At 44.0% G+C, this 17,499-nt stretch overlaps 1 protein-coding gene and 1 long non-coding RNA gene across 5 annotated transcripts in view; both read right to left on the minus strand.

Moving 5' to 3' along the window:
- Positions 1-17,499, minus strand: part of Tmem241 (transmembrane protein 241) — an 88,253-nt gene that overhangs the window by 26,567 nt on the left and 44,187 nt on the right. For all 4 annotated transcript variants that reach the window (XM_048363331.1, XM_048363329.1, XM_048363332.1 and 1 more), the window contains exons 8-12: positions 15,363-15,411; positions 14,306-14,351; positions 12,584-12,619; positions 8,525-8,559; positions 3,478-3,547 (exon numbers count right to left, since the gene is read on the minus strand). In XM_048363331.1, the coding sequence (XP_048219288.1) occupies positions 3,478-3,547; positions 8,525-8,559; positions 12,584-12,619; positions 14,306-14,351; positions 15,363-15,411 (236 nt within the window). The remainder of the gene's footprint in view (positions 1-3,477; positions 3,548-8,524; positions 8,560-12,583; positions 12,620-14,305; positions 14,352-15,362; positions 15,412-17,499) is intronic.
- On the minus strand, positions 8,570-10,009 carry LOC125363979. Its single transcript, XR_007213392.1, has 3 exons — positions 9,557-10,009; positions 8,812-9,324; positions 8,570-8,687 (listed from the first exon to the last, which is right to left on the minus strand). It is a non-coding gene; the product is annotated as an uncharacterized LOC125363979 (long non-coding RNA).

Here is a 17,499-nt window from a genome sequence, read left to right on the forward strand (position 1 = left end):
AAAGAAGCCAGGGATAGTGCTCAGGCCCTGAGTTCAAACCCCAGGACTGGCAAAAAAAAAAAAAAAAAGGAATATCATAGACTTATTCTAGTCCTTACAAAAATGAAGGAAATCATGCAATCAACTTTTCTTTGGGTTTGGCATACTTTAGGTAATATACTTTTTTCCAAGTCTTTCCATTCCCTTACAAATGGGGCAGTGTCATACTTTCTGATGGAGACATAGAACTCCATATCTTCTTGATCCATTCATCTACTGAGGGGCATCTGGGTTGGTTCCATATCTTAGCTATAGTAAATAATGTTGCAATGAATATGGTTGTGCTGGTAACTTTAGTATGATGGCCTTGTTTGTGGTCATTTGGGTAAATGCCCAGAAGTGGGACTGCTAGATCATAAGGGGAGCTCTGTTCAGTCTTCTAAGGAACCTCCATACTGCTTTCTGGACTGGTTGAACAAATCTGCATTCCCACCAACAGCATACTAGTGTTCCCCTTTGGCCACATCTGTTGTTATTATATTTCTTTATAATGGCCATTCTAACTGGTGTGAAATGGAATCTCAATGTTGTTTCAATTTGCATTTCTTTTATGGCCAGAGATATTAAGCATTACTTCATGTACCCCTTAGCTATTCATATTTCCTCTTTAGAGAAGACTATCTTAAGTCTTTACCTGTTCGTGTGGTGGTTGTATCTTTGGAGGGTTTTGGTTTTTTTTGAGGAATTTAATTTCTTGAGCTGTAGGTATGTTTTAGATATGAGGCCCTCATCTATTATATAGATAGTGAAGATCTTCTCCCAAACTGTGGGCTTTCTAGTTATCTTGCTAGCTATGTCCTTTACTGTGCAGAAGCTCTACAGTTTAATGTGATCCCATTTGCCCAACTTTCTTCGATTTGTTGTGTTTCTGGGGTTTTATTAAGAAAGTTTCAGCCTGTGCCAAGGAGTCCTAGTGCTTTTCTCATTCCTTCCTGTAATATTTTTAGGGTATTTAATTTTATCTTGAGGTCTTTGATCCATTTGGAATTGATTCTGGTGCAGGGTAATATACAAGGATCTAACTTTAGTTTTCTATATGTATTTAACCAATTCTGCCAGTACCATTTGTTGAAGAAGCTGTCTTTCTTCCATCCTATTTTTTTTGGCTCCCTTGTCAAAGATTAGGTGACCATAAGTCTGTGGGTTCATTTCTGGGTCTTCAGTTCTATTCCATTGGTCCTCTGTCCTGTTTTTATTACTGTAGCTTTGTAATAGAGTTGGAAATTTGGTATTGATATTCCTCCAGGACTGTTCTTTCTGTTAAGGATTGCTTTTGCTATTTGAGGTCTTTTATTGTTCCATATGAACTTTTGGGTTGCTTCTTCTATTTCATTAAAGAAAGACGTTGGGATCTTGATGGGTATTGCATTGAATTTGTATATAGCCTTTAGCAACATTGCCATTTTCATGATCTTGATCCTCCCCATCCAGGAGCATGGGAGTTTTTTTCCACTTCCTTAGATCTGCTTTAACTTCCTTTTTCAGATTTTTAAGGTTTTCATTACAGAGGTCCTTCACTTCTTTGGTTAAGTTGATTCCTAGAATTTTTTCTTTTTTTTTTTTTTTGCCAGTCCTGGGGCTTGAACTCAGGGCCTGAGTACTGTTCCTGGTTTCTCTTTTTTTGCTCAAGGCTAGCACTCTACCACTTGAGCCACAGCACCACTTCTGGCTTTTTCCATATATGTGGTGCTGAGGAATCGAATCCAGGGCTTCATGTATATAAGGCAAGCACTCTATCACCAGGCCATATTCCCAGCCCCCTTAGATTTTTTTTTTTTGAGGCTACTGAAAAAGGAGTTGCTTTCCTAATTTCAGCCTCTCCCTTCTCATTGTTGGCATACAGAAAAGCTATTCATTATTGTGGATTAATTTTGTATCTTGCTACTTTGCGGAAGTTTTGGATCAGAGGAGCTGTATTCTTGACTAGCTAAACAGAGAAGCTCCAGGCAGCTGTGGCAGTAGAAAGGACTCTTCCTTGTAGATCCGCCCCCATCCTGGAAGCTAACCTAGCACAGGTCACAGGCTGATCCAGCTCTCTCCGCCCCCCCCAAATCTCCTTCCCCTCTGGGCTTCTGTTCTGCTCTCCACCTCCAGCAGGAGGAAGGGTGAGATTCTACCTTGAGCTTCCCCTTAGGAAAGATTCTGGAAATGATAAGCTGGTCCTGCTTTCGCAACAGTGTGCTTAGGCAATGAACAATCACTGGTTATATCTGTGAGTTGTTTCTACACTATCCATCAATTCATTTTCCTCCTTCTTCTTTTAGCTCTCCTCTCCCTTGCTGTAGGGGCAGATAGGAATGTCAGAGAAAGGACCCCAGGAATAGGAGACACCCTGTTCCTAGGGTCTCTGAATCATGGCACCTGTGAACCTTCAGGTTCCCATGACCCCCTCTGAGCCCTCTCCTCAGACCTCCTCACCATGACAAATCTCAGTCTGGGAGATGGCCATGGAGAAGGCAACAAAATGACCTAGGAAAACTAGACACACTCTTAGCCAAAGGCTAAATTTAAGAGAATTAAATCAAATTAACAGTTTCTAATCTTTAAATCAAAGCACATGGTTTATCATGCTGGTGAAAACTGCATGATTTCGATGGAGAAGTACAGCCAGTGTCACTCCTCAAAGCCAACACCAATGACCTGTGAAGTGATGCTTGTTCCTAACACCTAAACAAGCACTGACCTCTGCTTCTGTACCATCTGCCTATATGCCAAATGATCACAAAGAGAAACTGCTGGGCACGGTAGCTCACACCTGTAATTCCAGCTACTTGGGAGGTAGAAACAAGATTTCAATTTGAAGCTGGCCTGGCCCCAAAGAAATCAAAGTCTATCTGCAAAACAAACTAAAAGCAAAATGCCTACAGGTGTATATTAAGCTAGAACATTTGTCCAGGAAAAGTGTGGGACTCAGTACCAAGAAAGTAAAAACCCTAGTGGGAATATGAACTTCAGTGCAGTTATCTACATGATTGGTCCACATCCTTGAGGCTTTCCCAAGGCCAAAGACTAGTGGTGATCTTGTTCTCCAGGCATTACCCAGTCATTGATTTCCACAATGAAGAGTTTTTGGCTGTTGCCTTCAGGCCCAGGTAGACGCTGAGAGGCTGAGACTATGGACCCCAATCTCTCTTGGACCTGAATCTGTTTCATATATAAGTTGAAGTTTTATATGTTCACATTCTATATGGGGTTTCCTTGTGGGGTTGTAAAAAGCAAAAGAAGCTCAGCTCACCAGTATATTTACAGGCATGACAATAAGAATGACCAGACTCCTGCTGGTCCAGAACATTTTCCTCCTGATGCTTGCTAACTACCTGGAGATGCATCACTCGCTTCTGCCACTCACTTCGCTCACATGAAGGGGGATCTGATCTTCACAGTGATAAGGTCACAGCTGACCTCAGAAAACATGCAAATCAAGGAGCTCAAGATTACCTGGCACAGCAGCTGCCATGGAATCTGTAGAAGGACAGGAACGGGAAGTCCAAAACACTGGAGAGGTCACCTGAGGAGCACAGAGATGGTGATACAATGACCAGAATGGCTGACATCCCTACCCTCCCACCCAACTGCCCCAGGAAGCTAGCAGTGCAGCCTCTGGGCTCACTGAACAGCCTAGCTCTAAATTATCTCCCATATTCCAGGATTCTGTAATTGGCACTGCCTTATAAGAAGATAATCAAAAAGACCATTAGTGAGAGCAGGTCTCCGGAAGGGCCCTATACCCAACACATGATATCTTTACCTTTTTCTATTCTCCTAATAACTCTAGGAGGGTCTATTGTCCCCATTTTTAGCTGGAGCTCAGGGAAGTTAAGAAACATTATTCAGTCTATATTTGTGTGTGTGTGTGTGTGTGCGCGCACGCGCGCACGCGCGCGCCTGTCTGTCTGTTCTGAAGCTTGAACTCAGGGCCTGGGCACCATCCCTTAGCTTTTTTGCTCAAGGCTGGAATACTACTTAAGCCACAGCTTCATTTCTGGATTTTTGCTGGTTAACTGGAGATAAGAGTCTCACAGGCTTTTTCCTTCTATGGGCTGGCCTTGAATTTTGATGCTCAGATCTCAGCCTCATGAATAGCTAGGGGTTATTGGCATGAGACTGAGTAATTCTTGAAGTATGGAGCCAAAATACATACCCCATTCAACCCAACCCTTAAGATCTTTACTCTTCACCAGGCAGCCATCTGCACAGGGCAGAATGCAGGGAGGGGTGTTTTGTTTTAAAGATTCTTTCTGCTTTTTGGCCTTATGTCTAAAAAAAGAACATGTACACATTCCCCTGACATCGTTTTCCATTTTCATGTTTAATTACTACACAAACAGCACAGCAGCCAGACTGATTGCACATACTCATGTAGCTTCAGGTCCAAAGGGTACATTTATTTCTCGTGAAGTAAGTTCATTCTTTTAGTTCCACTTGGTACAAGAGGAAATAATCACACATATTGGCTGCTTCCCTCTCTGGAATTTGAACTTGGTCACAAACAAAAAGTCAGGAGATTAAAAAAGCAGAAAGCCTTCCAAAAATGTCCCAAGCAAAGGAATTAAGTATTTCTACAGCAGACAGCTTAATCCTTCTAAATCTAGAATTTCTGAGCATCTGCAGGAGCCTTGCCCTCCAGACTTCTGAACCTTGGTCTGTCTCTCAGTTCTGGGCACACTGGACAAACAGGTGGCACTTCCTGAGGGTTCATCATCTACCAAGAGAGCACAGAATGTGCCAGCAGTATGTCCTTCACCCCTACAACTGATAATCAAATTTTTCAGAACAAAAGACACAATGAAAACAGGCACAATTCCTCAAGCCTGTAATCCCAGTTACTTGGGAAGCGAAGATCAGAGGACTGCATTTCAAGAGGTAAGCTTAGGCCAGAAAAGAAAAAAAAGAAGTCATGGGAAATAGTCCAGAATCAGGCCAGGCCTGCCCAGGCAGAAAGCGAGACTCTATCTTAAAAATAATCAATACACAAAAGGAGCTGAGACAGTGGCTCAAGTGGTAGAATGCCTGCCTAGCAAGCCTAAGGCCCTGTGTTCAAATCCCAGCACTACCAAAATAAACAAATAAAAGACACGAGCCTCTAATTTCCTCAGACTTAACTAATTTCAAATGATCCAAACACAGATTATGCTTGAACTCAGGGCCTGAGCACTGTCCCTGGCTTCTTTTTGCTCAAGAACAGCACTCTACCACTTGAGCCACAGTGCCACTTCTGGCCTTTTCTATATATGGGGTGTTGAGGAATCGAACCCAGGGCTTCATGTATACAAAGCAAGCACTCTACCACTAGGCCATATTCCCAGCCCGAAAGCACAAAATTCTACTTCTCTAAAAGAATGTTTTTTTGTTTTGACCATGATCTTTTCTCTCTGCAGAGCTTAGTCATATCCTGACTTCTATTTCCGTATAGAAGTGACAACTAAAATAATGCAGGGACCCTGGACCTCAGGGGGCCAGAGCGCCTGTTCAAGCATGTGGAAGGGACGTCCATGGAGAATTTGTTCTCTATCCTCTGCAGCTGTTGGTTCTTGGCTCTTTCCCAATTTCCCTATCAGTGTGAGAGAAACTGCGGCAGTCTGTGTGATAATGAGCAACGGCAGAGGGGGCAACCAGTTACATGCAGGACCTTGAGACGCCTCAGGCTGTGTCTCCTCTTGGCACTTCATCTGTCATCAGAAATTCTGGGGTAAAGGAGGGTACTAGACTTGAGGGTGCACTGGCAACTTTTATAGCCCACCCAGGCTTTGTAGCAGAGCAGTGGTCAAGGAGAAATTGGAAGAAAAACAAACACAAAATCATACTCCAAAGGAACTTACTCATTGGGTAGTAAACCCCACCCACAGCCTAAAAATGACCCCATCAATTCCTAAGAGAAAATGAGAAGATGGGAGAATCCCTGCCCATGTCATGGAGCTCTTTCTAGACCCCTCTTGCATTCCTCACAACCCCTAGAGACCTTACTCCTGTCTTACTTCCTAGCACCAGCAAACTCGAGACAGGAAAGCCATTTTCTCCATCCCTGTATTCGTGGTGCATTAGCATCACACTGACATGTAACAAGCACCACTGGATGGAGGGTGTTGGAAAATCCTGAGTGTTTCTTCCTTATCCAGGAGAGAATGTTCCAGTGGGCTCTGTGGCCCTCAGTTTTCAGCTGACCTCAAATACTATCCTCTAATGCCTTCAACCTGCCTTTTCTTTGGCTAAAGTAGTGCTCTTCAACAGAGAGGGGTGCAACAAAATCATGACCCCCCCACACACACCCAAAAGCTACAGCATGTGACTTCAATTACATGCTCCATCAAGAAGTGCTTATAAAAATGTGTCAACCCAGGCGCCAGTGGCTCACATGTGGAATCCTAGCTATTCAAGAGACTGAGATGAGAGGATAACAGTTGGAAACTGGAACAGGTGGGCAGTAAAGTCCATGAGTTTCTTACCTCCAGTTAACTACTAAAAAGCCAAGACAGGAAGCAAAGATAGGATATTGGCTAATTTTTCCTGGGCTGACTTCAAATTTACAATCTTCTCACCTTCCCCTTTTGAATAATTGGTATTATGCGATGTGTGCCATTTTGCCCAGCTCCTATTCCAATATATTCTTACTGAGGTATAATTCCAAACTATAAAGTGTACCATTTTCAAATGAACAAGCCATGTTTTTTTGTGTGTATTCACAGAGTTGAAAACCATCACTACTTCTCATTCTGAACATTTTCTTCATCTTAAAAAGAAACTGACACCTATTTTACATCACTGCCCAGGCAAGTCTACAGCTCCACACTGCTGACCACTTTGTGTTCCCAGAGAGTACCTAAGTGCCCAGGATACTATTGCATTGACCTGAAAGGCTACAACTCAAAATAAAATGGTACCCACCAGCCAGAATAAACTATTACCTGAGTCCAAGCCCCAGGACTGGCCAAAAAAAAAAAAAAAAAAGAATAAACTATTACCAACAACCACCATGCTTCAAAACTGGTGAAGAAAATATGTCCCAAACCAAGCAAAGCAAATGAGGAATTTCTAAATTCACTTAGAAAGGTACTCATTTGCTTGGGAATCTTCATGAGAAGTGAAGCATCCATGGAAAAGCAGTTCTTAAAAGAAAATCCTGAGGGGCTGAAGATATGGCCTAGTGGCAAGAGTGCTTGCCTCTTATACATGAAGCCCTGGGTTCAATTCCCCAGCACCACATAATACAGAAAACTCCCAGAAGTGGCACTGTGGCTCAAGTGGTAGAGTGCTGGCCTTGAGCAAAAAGAAGCCAGGGACAGTACTCAGGCCCTGAGTCCATGGCCCAGGACTGGGAAAAAAAAAAAAGATAAAAGATGTTGTTTTGTGCCAGTCCTAGGGCTTGAACTCAGGGCCTGAGCACTGTCCCTGAGCTGTAGCATCCTACAACTTGAACCACCACACCTCCACTTTGGGCTTTTTGATGGCTAATTGGAGGTAAGAGTCTCACAGTCTTCCCTGCCCAGGCTGGCTTTGAACCATGATCCTCAAATCTCAGCCTTCTGAGTAGCCAGCTAATAAGCATAACTTCTAGGTTGAAGGGCCAAAGGATCTCTTTAGGTAAAGAAGTATTTATCCAAGTTCACTGGAAACAACTCAGAAAGTAAACACACAAATTATAAGGACCTACAAATACAACTTTCCAAAATCTTTTGACAGCAGCAGCCATTAGAAGAGGACCTCTGGGGTTGGGAATGTGACTTTGAAGCCCTGGGTTCTATTCCTCAGGACCCACAAACAGAAAAGGCCAGAAGTGATGCAGTGGCTCAAGATGTAGAGTGCTAGTTTTCAGGAAAGGGGAAGGGGAGGGGGAGGGGGAGGGGGAGGGGGAGGGGAGGGGAGGGGGAGGGGGAGGGGGAGGGGGAGGGGGAGAGGGAGGAGGAGGAGGAGGAGGAGGAGCCAGGGACAGTGCTCAGGGACAGGACCTGAGGTCAACCCCAGCACTGGCCAAGAAAAAAAGAAGAGGACCCTTGATCCCTGTTAGGTGACAACCATCTGGCTGCACAAAGACAAGATAGGAGGCTAGCTTAAAGGCAGATAACCAGCGGTATAGGTAAGTGGAAGCCTATTAGGATTGATGTAAAGTGGGCACTGTTTACTGGGCAGGTGACAGATCCATGCGTTCTTAGGGACTGTACCAAGGGAAAACATAGACAACAAAATTCAAGCAGGGATGAGAGAAATAACCCTGGGCAATAAATCCACAATAGATTGTTTTCTTATATTAATTTTTGTGATGCTAAGGACTGAATCCCAGGCTGTTGTATGCTAGTCAAGTGTTCTACCACTCAGCTACACCTCCAGCCCCAGGTATTGGGTTATTAAGAGCAGTTTCAAAGAGATGGGCCATTTCAGACCTCTCAGTGTGACATCCTGGAAGGGATCATATCCTCTCATGGATGTCTTCAGTGATAAAACCAGGTTCAGAACACAGGCTGAACAGGAATGAGCTCTCAGATGGATTTACCTGTGGGATGAGATGCAACTGTCAGGAGCGCCACACTGAAAAAGACATAGCAAATATTCAAGACAGCATCCCCAGAACCACATTAAACAAACAAAAACATAAATTTCTACCCACTTTACTTGAAAATGGCTAAGTTTGCCTAGAAGAAAATTATCTACACAGACTTGTCTCATTTTGCCCAAAGCCAGCTCTTCACAGTGAGAATCTTTTTTTTGGGGGGGGGGGCGGGAATGACAAACAGATTGCTATTTAAGAGAATCTCTTGAACAAGGGAGCTGAATCCACACTTGGGACAATAAGGATCTTGGGTCTCAGCTGAGACTCAATTGAGTCACATTTCTTATTCTTGTTGGCTCTATCATCATACTAACTTAATTTACCAAGCAGATTTGAAAGCTAAACAAAGCCAACTCCAAATGACAAGCAGGTTGCAATTTAACAGCTAGCTGTTGAGTTATGCTAAGTGTACTTATGCTATAAAATGAACTGTGTAGAAGGTAGCTAACTTTTCAACTGATTTAAGAAATTGATCCACCTTTGTAGTGCTTGGCTGAAAACTACCTGAACTGATTGATACTCAGTAGATGTCAAGGGCCAGGAGGAGAAAGGAGTATGAGAAGGAATATTCCTTTGATGTGAGCCATGTTAGACCTTGGCACTTCTCCCTCTAAAGTTTCCATCTCCTCATTTCCCTCTTGGGTGCCCATGAGCTGTCTGAAACACAATGTGTGAGCTAAATCCCCACCATTTGCTGTCTCTTCACCTTTTGCTGTCTCTTCTATCAAAACTCCATGCCAGGGCTGGGGATATGGCCTAGTGGCAAGAGTGCTTGCCTCCTATACGGAGGCCTTGGGTTCAATTCCCCAGCACCGCGTATACAGAAAACGGCCAGAAGTGGCACTGTGGCTCAAGTGGCAGAGTGCTAGCCTTGAGCAAAAAGAAGCCAGGGACAGTGCTCAGGCCCTGAGTCCAAGCCCCAGGACTGGCCAAAAAAACAACAACAACAAAAAAAAAAACAACTCCATGCCACACAGGAAGCTGAGCTAGCTTAAAAACAGGAATAAAACATCCTAAGTATGGGAGGGAGATTTTTCTTTTTAGAAGTGAAGAAGGCCGACTCTCTTTCTACACCTTTGGCTGCACATCAGAAGGGCCCAGCCTCTTGGCTTACATCTGGGGGTGGCATTGGCAGCTGTTGTTTTCTGTTTAGGCCCCAGTGACATGCAGTGCACTGGGACCAAGAACCATGCTAGGGAATCTGCAATAGAGGCAGACATTACTGGCATGGGCAGAAACCACTGTTAGCTCGTCAGCTCTGCCCCATGCCTAAGATTATCACCCTGAGCCATTTTTGGTTCTCCCAGCTCTACCTCCATGTTTTGTCTAAAGGGTGGTTCACTTTGCCTCACACCCCACACACCAAAACAGCAGCAGCAGCAGAGGCAGGAGAGAACAAAGATTCTGGGGAAAGGCAAGGCAGGAGTTCTGTAAGATAACGTTTATGAAGACTTCGTTTTTGTTTTTTTGTTTTTTTGGGTTTTTTTGGCCAGTCCTGGGCCTTGGACTCAGGGCCTGAGCACTGTCCCTGGCTTCTTCCTGCTCAAGGCTAGCACTCTGCCACCTGAGCCACAGCGCCCTTTCTGGCCGTTTTCCATATATGTGGTGCTGGGGAATCAAACCGAGAGAGCTTCATGTGTAGGAGGCAAGCACTCTTGCCACTAGGCCATATTCCCAGCCCTTATGAAGACTTTGTAATGATTACTCCTTCATATAGGCTCTAAGCTTTTGCCATCTTGTCTTTGGAAAACATTCTGTACCTGCTGCATTATTTTAATTCCCTGGATCTTCTTTTGTTGTAAAATCAGGAACACAAGTTACTGTTCCAATGGCAGGATATGAAGCCTCTTTCAATCCCCAAATGTCACCCAGGAACAGCCACGGTACCCCAAATCCCATGATCAGAATCACACCAAAAGGTGACTCTAAAATATTGGGAGGAAAAAATACCAGGTAGTAATTAAATGTTAAGAGTTGGTTCTCTAATCCCTACTTGTAGTTTTGCAAATATATAGTGTCCTATAGGGCACTCCAATTCCTACACTGTAATCTCCAGAGGGATAAAGGCCAGATTTTTATTCTTATCCATAGGGATAAGAACCAGATTTTATTCATCTCTGGATCCCAAGTCTAGCAGTATTAGACATATGGGCTCTGGATGTATTTGCAGTGGGAATATTAAAGGCCAGAGTCAGGAACAAGTGCATCTTTGAAGAAGTAAGCATTATCTACCAAAGACAGAGACCATCCAACTCTCTGCCTCCCTCAAAATTGAGAGCTCAAGCCAATTCCTTGTCCTGACAGTCCATGCTCTGGACCAGTCTAGCAAGTGACAATCCATAAATTTGAATGGACCACCAGTTTCTGGATGCTGATTCCTTCAACCTCCAGTGTCAGTGGGAAACTGAACAGTGGCACTCATTCTGAGTCATACATACATCTTTATCACTATACTGAAAGAACAGGGTCATAGCTTTAGCAGGATATGCTGCAGTCTCAGCCAGGATGCCCACAAGTAATAAATAGCCTCACACCAAGCAGGGGGAAGCAGATGGATGAAATGGCAGACAGCCACACAAATCCATTTTTTCAGACCCCCATTTCCTTGCATCATGTGACTGTGTGTGCTGGCTATGAATTCTTCCCCACATGACCCAATGTCTAGGAAATACTTTCATCAGTAGTAAGAATCAAATCCACAGCTTCATGTATGCTAGGAAAGTGCTCTATCATTGAGCTGCATTCCCTCAAGTGCAAACATTTAAAACACCAACAGCCTTTTGCATTTTTTTAAGTCTCTTACACGACAGAGAGTGGTGGTTCTGAGCAGAACAGAAGTAACAGTTTTTCTGCTCAGTACAAAGGTAACTCTCAACCCACACTTTGAGTGAATCTTGCCTTCAAAGGGCATTTTAATAAATAATGGGGTATTTATGAGCCTTCTCTGTCATTCCCAGTGACACAGGGCAAAATAAGTAGGAAGGTCAAAATCTAGGTTGGCCTGGGCATTTAAAAAAAAAAAAAAGAGAGAGACTCCACTGAGGCATTAAGTTCAATCTCCAATATCACACAAAAGAAAAAAAATGTAATTAAAAGTTACAGGTCAAGAGCAGGAGATATTGCTCTGTTGTGTGTGTGTTTCTAGAAATGTAACCCAGGGCATTGGGTACATTTCTAGAAACATACACAAAGAGTTACAAATCAACCTTCAAATCTGACCCCATGTTAGCAAATACTTCCTGAACAACCTGAGGTGTAGATTAAAATTTAGAGTGGTGAGAGGGCTTAGTGCTTCGTGTTAGAGGTAGCAGTGCATAGAGATTTCACCTCAGGTTCCCTATGTGCCTTTTTCTCTTTCCACTCCAGGCTGTCCTGCACCTCATGCACATATGTGCGCACCTCAGCCTGCAAGGCCTCCAGCTGCATCTCCTCCTCCTTACAGCCTCGCATTGGGCACTGTGTGGCCCAGGAGTGACTTGGGAAACAGACCTTGGGAGACTTTGCAACCCAGCCCTGGGCCACCTAGGTAGGAAATCTGGGGTACAACCTAGAAGAGAGGGTACAGGCTCTGGATGAAAGGACCCTTAGCCACAAGGAAGAGACATTTAGAACTTCTGGAGTTCAGGGCTAGATTGAAGTCCCTTGCCTGGCTGACTTAACAAACTACCATTTGTTTCCTCAGGGCTAGTCATCTTACGAATTATTTAACTTGGGTTTTTTGTTTGTTTGTGTTTTGCCAGTCCTGGGGCTTGAACTCAGGGCCTGAGCACTGTCCCTGGCTTCTTTTTGCTCAAGGCTAGCACTTTACCACTTGAGCCACAGAGCCACTTCCGGCTTTTTCTATATATGTGATGCTAAGGAATCGAACCCAGGGTTTCATGTACACGAGGTGAGCACTTTACCACTAAGCCATCCAGCCCTGGCACATATATTTGTTCAAAATATTGTTGGAAAATAAAAATTCAATGTGAATTATTTCTTAAAATATGCATTGTACTTTACCTGAATATATAGTTTAAGTACTGCTGGTCAATGTCACTGAGGAATGAGACAGAAAGATAAAAACATGTATAAGTGAAGTAACTGTTAACTTTTGTTTGGTTTTGTTTTTTTACCAGTCCTGGGGCTTGAACTCAGGGCCTGAGCACTGTCCCAGGCTTCTTTTTGCTCAAGGCTAGCACTCTGCCACTTGAGCCACAGCGCCACTTCCGGCTTTTTCTATATATGTGGTGCTGAGGAATCAAACCCAGGGAGGGCTTCATGTATATGAGATGAGCACTTTACCACTAGGCCATATTCCCAACCCAACTTTTAACTTTTAAGTACATAAAATGATCATTATCTTCTGCCTCTATATACAAGTTGCTACTTTTTTAAGTCATCATTAACTAAGGAGTAGGAGTACTTTATACCCAAAGCAATTTCTTTTTTTGTGTGTTTGCCAGTACTGGGGTGTGAACTCAGAGCCTGAGCACTGTCCCTGACTTCTTTTTGCTCAAGGCTCGCACTCTGCCACTTGAGCCACAGGACCACTTCCAGCTTTTTTTATATATGTGATGCTGAGGAATTGAACCCAGGGCTTCATGTATACAAGGCAAGTACTCTACCACTACGCCATATTCCCAACCCCTGAATACAATTATTTTTTAATCCTGGTTTTTTGGTTGTTGTTGTTCTGCTTATCCTGGGCATTGGGCACTGTCTTTGAGCCTCTTTGTGCTCAAGGCTAGCGCTCTACCACTGGGGCCATAGTGCCACTTCTGGATTTTTCTGAGTAGTTTATTGGAGATAAGAGTCTCATGAACTTTCCTACTCAAGCTGGCTTTGAACCACCATCCTCAGATCTCAGTCTTCTAAGAAGCTGGGGTTATAGGCATGAGCCACCAGCACCCATATTTAATCCTGCTTTCTGAAACCACAGGTTCTCACACTGCAAGACCTTCTCCTAGGAGCCATTCCTTCAGGCCTTTCCTCTCTAGGCCTGCAGGGCACCCAACCCCCAGCAGCCAGGTGGCCATGGCCCCAGCTTCAGCTCTGCTGTGGCCAGAACTCTTCTTGTTTGTTGTCATTTGCATTCACCAAAGCTGCTCTACTGACTGCCTGCAACAAAAGCCTCATTTTGCCAGAGAATGGGCCTGGTGTCTGGGCAGACTTCTCAGTATAAATTAAGTCAAGTTAGGAAGGAGCTGAGAAAACAAAGCTTCCCCTCTAAAGCTAGATGTAGCCAATCAGTGCCCAAACACAGGCATTTCATTCAATTCTCATCTCAATGGCTGCCTTTAGCTGGGTGATGGTGGCTTATGCCTCTTACCCTAGCTACTCAGGAGGCTGAGATCTGGGGATTGTGGTTCAAAACTAGCCCAGGCAGGAAAGTCCAAGAGAATTTTATCTCCAATTAGCTGGCAAAAAACCTGAAGTAGGGCTGTAGCTCAAGTAATAGAGTGAGCAAAAAAGGCAAGTAAGAACACAAAGCTCTGAGTGCAAGCCCCAAGACTGGTATACACACACACACACACACACACACACACACACACACACACACACACACACACCCTACCTCTGAAAGTAGAGACTCAAGATTTCATATCTCTGCACACATCACTGAAGGCTGACCTGTCTCTAGTGTTGGTGGGCCCAGCTGGCTAAGTGCCCCTAGTAGCAAGGGGAAAGATGGATGGCTTTGAGGTTAACCCCTTTTCCTTTAACCAAACATTAAGAGCTTACCTAATTGTGCTGGGCTTCGGGGATTTCCGAAGTAGTTTATAAGATCCTAAGAATGAAGCAATGTGTGTCAGTGGCACATAGCATTCTGCCTCACAGCTGTGGAAGCACAACGTTCAGAAGGCAAGGACCCCGAAAGGGTGCCCCGGTTGCTCCCCATGAGGGTCATAGACACCGACAAGAATATAGTAACACTTGAGCGGTTAAGGGGTGTGAAATCCATCATTCTCCATGATTCTGTAGTCAAGCAGCCTGCCAAGAGTGTTGTGCCAGGAAAGTGTCAGGACCAAGACAGGCATACAATTAACAGGAAGGTTTTAATTCCAACACATGATACACATGAGAAGAGAAGCCAATGAATTTCTGAGTGTTTCTGAACTGTGTTAAAGTCAGGATACTGTTTCTTCCTTCTAAGATTGCAGACAAGAAATACTAACATTTGAATTAAAATTATGATTTAAAAAAAACTAAACAATATGACAAGCTAGGCACCAGTGGCTCATGCCTATAATCCTAGCTACTATGGAGGCTGAGATCTGAGTTTCAGTTCGAAGACAGCCTGGGCAGATAGATCTGATAGTCTCTTGTCTCCAGTTAACCACTAAAAAGCTGGAAGTTGAGGTGTGGCTTGTTGGTAGACTACCAGCCTTAGCATAAAAGGGAAGAGAACACCTAGACCCTGCGTCTAAGCTCCAATACCAGCATAAAAATTAAATAAAAGAAAGGTCAGATGGACCTTTTATTTCACCACTGGGAAGTATACTATTGGAAGAAAGGGTTTGACATCACCTTCTGGGTACCTGCCTACCATTCTCAGGGAAGACGGACAGCATTCCAAGAATGGACTTGAACAAGCAAAACCTGAGTATATTAGCATACTGAAATTAAATCATTTGAGGGAAACTCCAAAAAGGAAAAACCTGTCCAGAAGGTTATTTAATTTTAATTGTTTACACCATGGATTTAGCTTTCCTATGGTCCAGGATCACTAAATAGTGGATACAGAATAAGAACTAATAAACCTCAACTATTTAAGTAAATGTTCTTTTAAAAAACTTACCTACACAGAATATGTGAATTACAGCCCAGAAATATCCATCTGGATCAAACTGTAACACAGTTACAAAAAGAAAACAATAACTATCAGGAGAACAGATAAACAGGATACCCTGTGGTGACTGCAAGTCCCATCGATGGAGAGTACCAAGCAAGGATGCCTGAACAACCAACGTTCTTGGGCCTCAAGTCAGTTCCTCCTCATTTCTCTCCCAGTAGCCTAAACATCTTCTTAGCAGGACTCTGCCTCAGCACTCCATTCCCTTCACAGCTACCACACTGTCTATTTGTTTCTTTTTCTTGAACTAGGAGCCTGGGTACTGTCCCTGAGCTTTTCTGCCCAAGGCTACCACTCTATCACTTGAGCTGTAGCCCCATGAGTGGGCTTTTCTGTTCATGCTGGCTTCAGCATGAGATCCTCAGATCTCAGCAGCCTAAATAGCTAGAGTTAACGGCATAAGCCACTTAGCACCCGGCCACCAAACTGTTTTAAACTCAGGACCCCAGACAACCGCCCTTGTCTCACTGATCCCCTCTATCCCACAGAACAAACATGAGTCCTCTCCTCTTCTTCCCTTCTTTACTATTCTCATTGAATTTAGCATCACCTGTCACATGCTATAGTTTCCTTATTCTCTGTTTCCCCATGTCCAGCTCTATCCACCCTCCTCTACATTCTAGTGGGCAGGAATTAGAAGAGGCAAGACACATAGTAAGTACTCAATAAAGCTGAATCTCAGACTACTCATGACTCCTCTGGAACTATGCCCTTGCCTGCTTGCTTCTCCTGGCTAACTCTTCCTCATTCTTCCAGATTTAGATCCAGTAAGCAGAGGCTCACCTAAGTACCAGAAGGTCTGGGTTAAATTCTAAAATCTTCACTTACTCATTAGCTGATGACCTTTTGAGCTGTACTATTCTTAGCTATGAAATGGAGATAATAATAGTCCCTACACTTACAGAATCATGAAATTTTAAATGAAACAGGCACATAAGATGCTGGCACAGGGCCCACACACAGCAGTCTCCCTATAATCGGTAGCTGTTCCTACTTCCGGAGTCCTTGAGCCCTCTCAGAAGCTTCAGAGTCTCTATGCCTCCCCAGACAGAGCCCTGGCCTCCCTGGGACATAATGATCTGCTGTCTCCCCCACCTCTGCACTGAACAGCCTCCAAGTTCTGCCAGGACAAAGATTAATCACTGTGCTCTCAAAGCCTGGTTCAGTGTCTGACACTTAAGAATGCTAGGAGAGCTGGGCACTGGTGGCTCATGCCTATAAAGCTCAGGGACAATGCAACTTAGGAGGCTGAGTTCTGAGGATCATGGTTGGAAGCCAGCCCAGGCAGAAAAGTCCATGAGACTGTTATCTCCAATTAATCACAGAAAAAGCCAGAAGTGGTGCTGTGAGTCAAGTGGTAGAGTACTTCTCTTGAGCAAGAGGAGCTCAGGGACAATGCCAAGGCCCAGAATTCAATCCCAGGGGGGTGGGGATCCTAAGGAGAATGGTAACAAAAAAGGAAACCCCAGTAAACAGATGAAATCTGCAAGTGAATAAAGTAATTGAACTAGGGACACAGGATAAAAAGTAAAAATCTGGGCTGGGATGTAGCTCAGTAACAAAGTGCTTGCCTAGTACAACATCCTGGGTTTAATTCCCAGTATCAGAAAAGAAATGAAGGAGGAAAGGAGGGAAGGAAGGGGGAAAAAAACATAGTTAGAAACAGATACCCTTATAGTTGGGCTGGGAACGTGGCTTAATGGTGGAATGCTTGCCTAGCATGCATGAAGCTCTGGGTTCAATTCCTCAGTACTACACAAACAGAAGTGGTGCTGTGGCTCAAGTAGTAGAGTGCTAGCCCTGAGCAAAAGAAATTCAGGGACAATGATCAGGCCCTGAGTTCAAGCCCCAGGATTGGCAAAAAAAGTAAAAATCACCCTGCAGACAAAGTCCTAGAATGACAGGAAAAACTAAGAGGTGATGTAAATACAGAATAAAAGTTTGCCAGGCATGAACTGCAGACTGCATGCTCCCAGGGACCAGAGCTCCACAGCCAGCAGCAATGGCACAGCTAGGCCAAAAGGCAGCCAGCCAGTGGCTACCTTTGCTAGGCCAAGCTATCCTGAAAGGAAGGACTAGGAAA

Source organism: Perognathus longimembris, chromosome 15 (genome assembly GCF_023159225.1).
Source record: "Perognathus longimembris pacificus isolate PPM17 chromosome 15, ASM2315922v1, whole genome shotgun sequence".
NCBI lineage: Eukaryota > Metazoa > Chordata > Mammalia > Rodentia > Heteromyidae > Perognathus > Perognathus longimembris.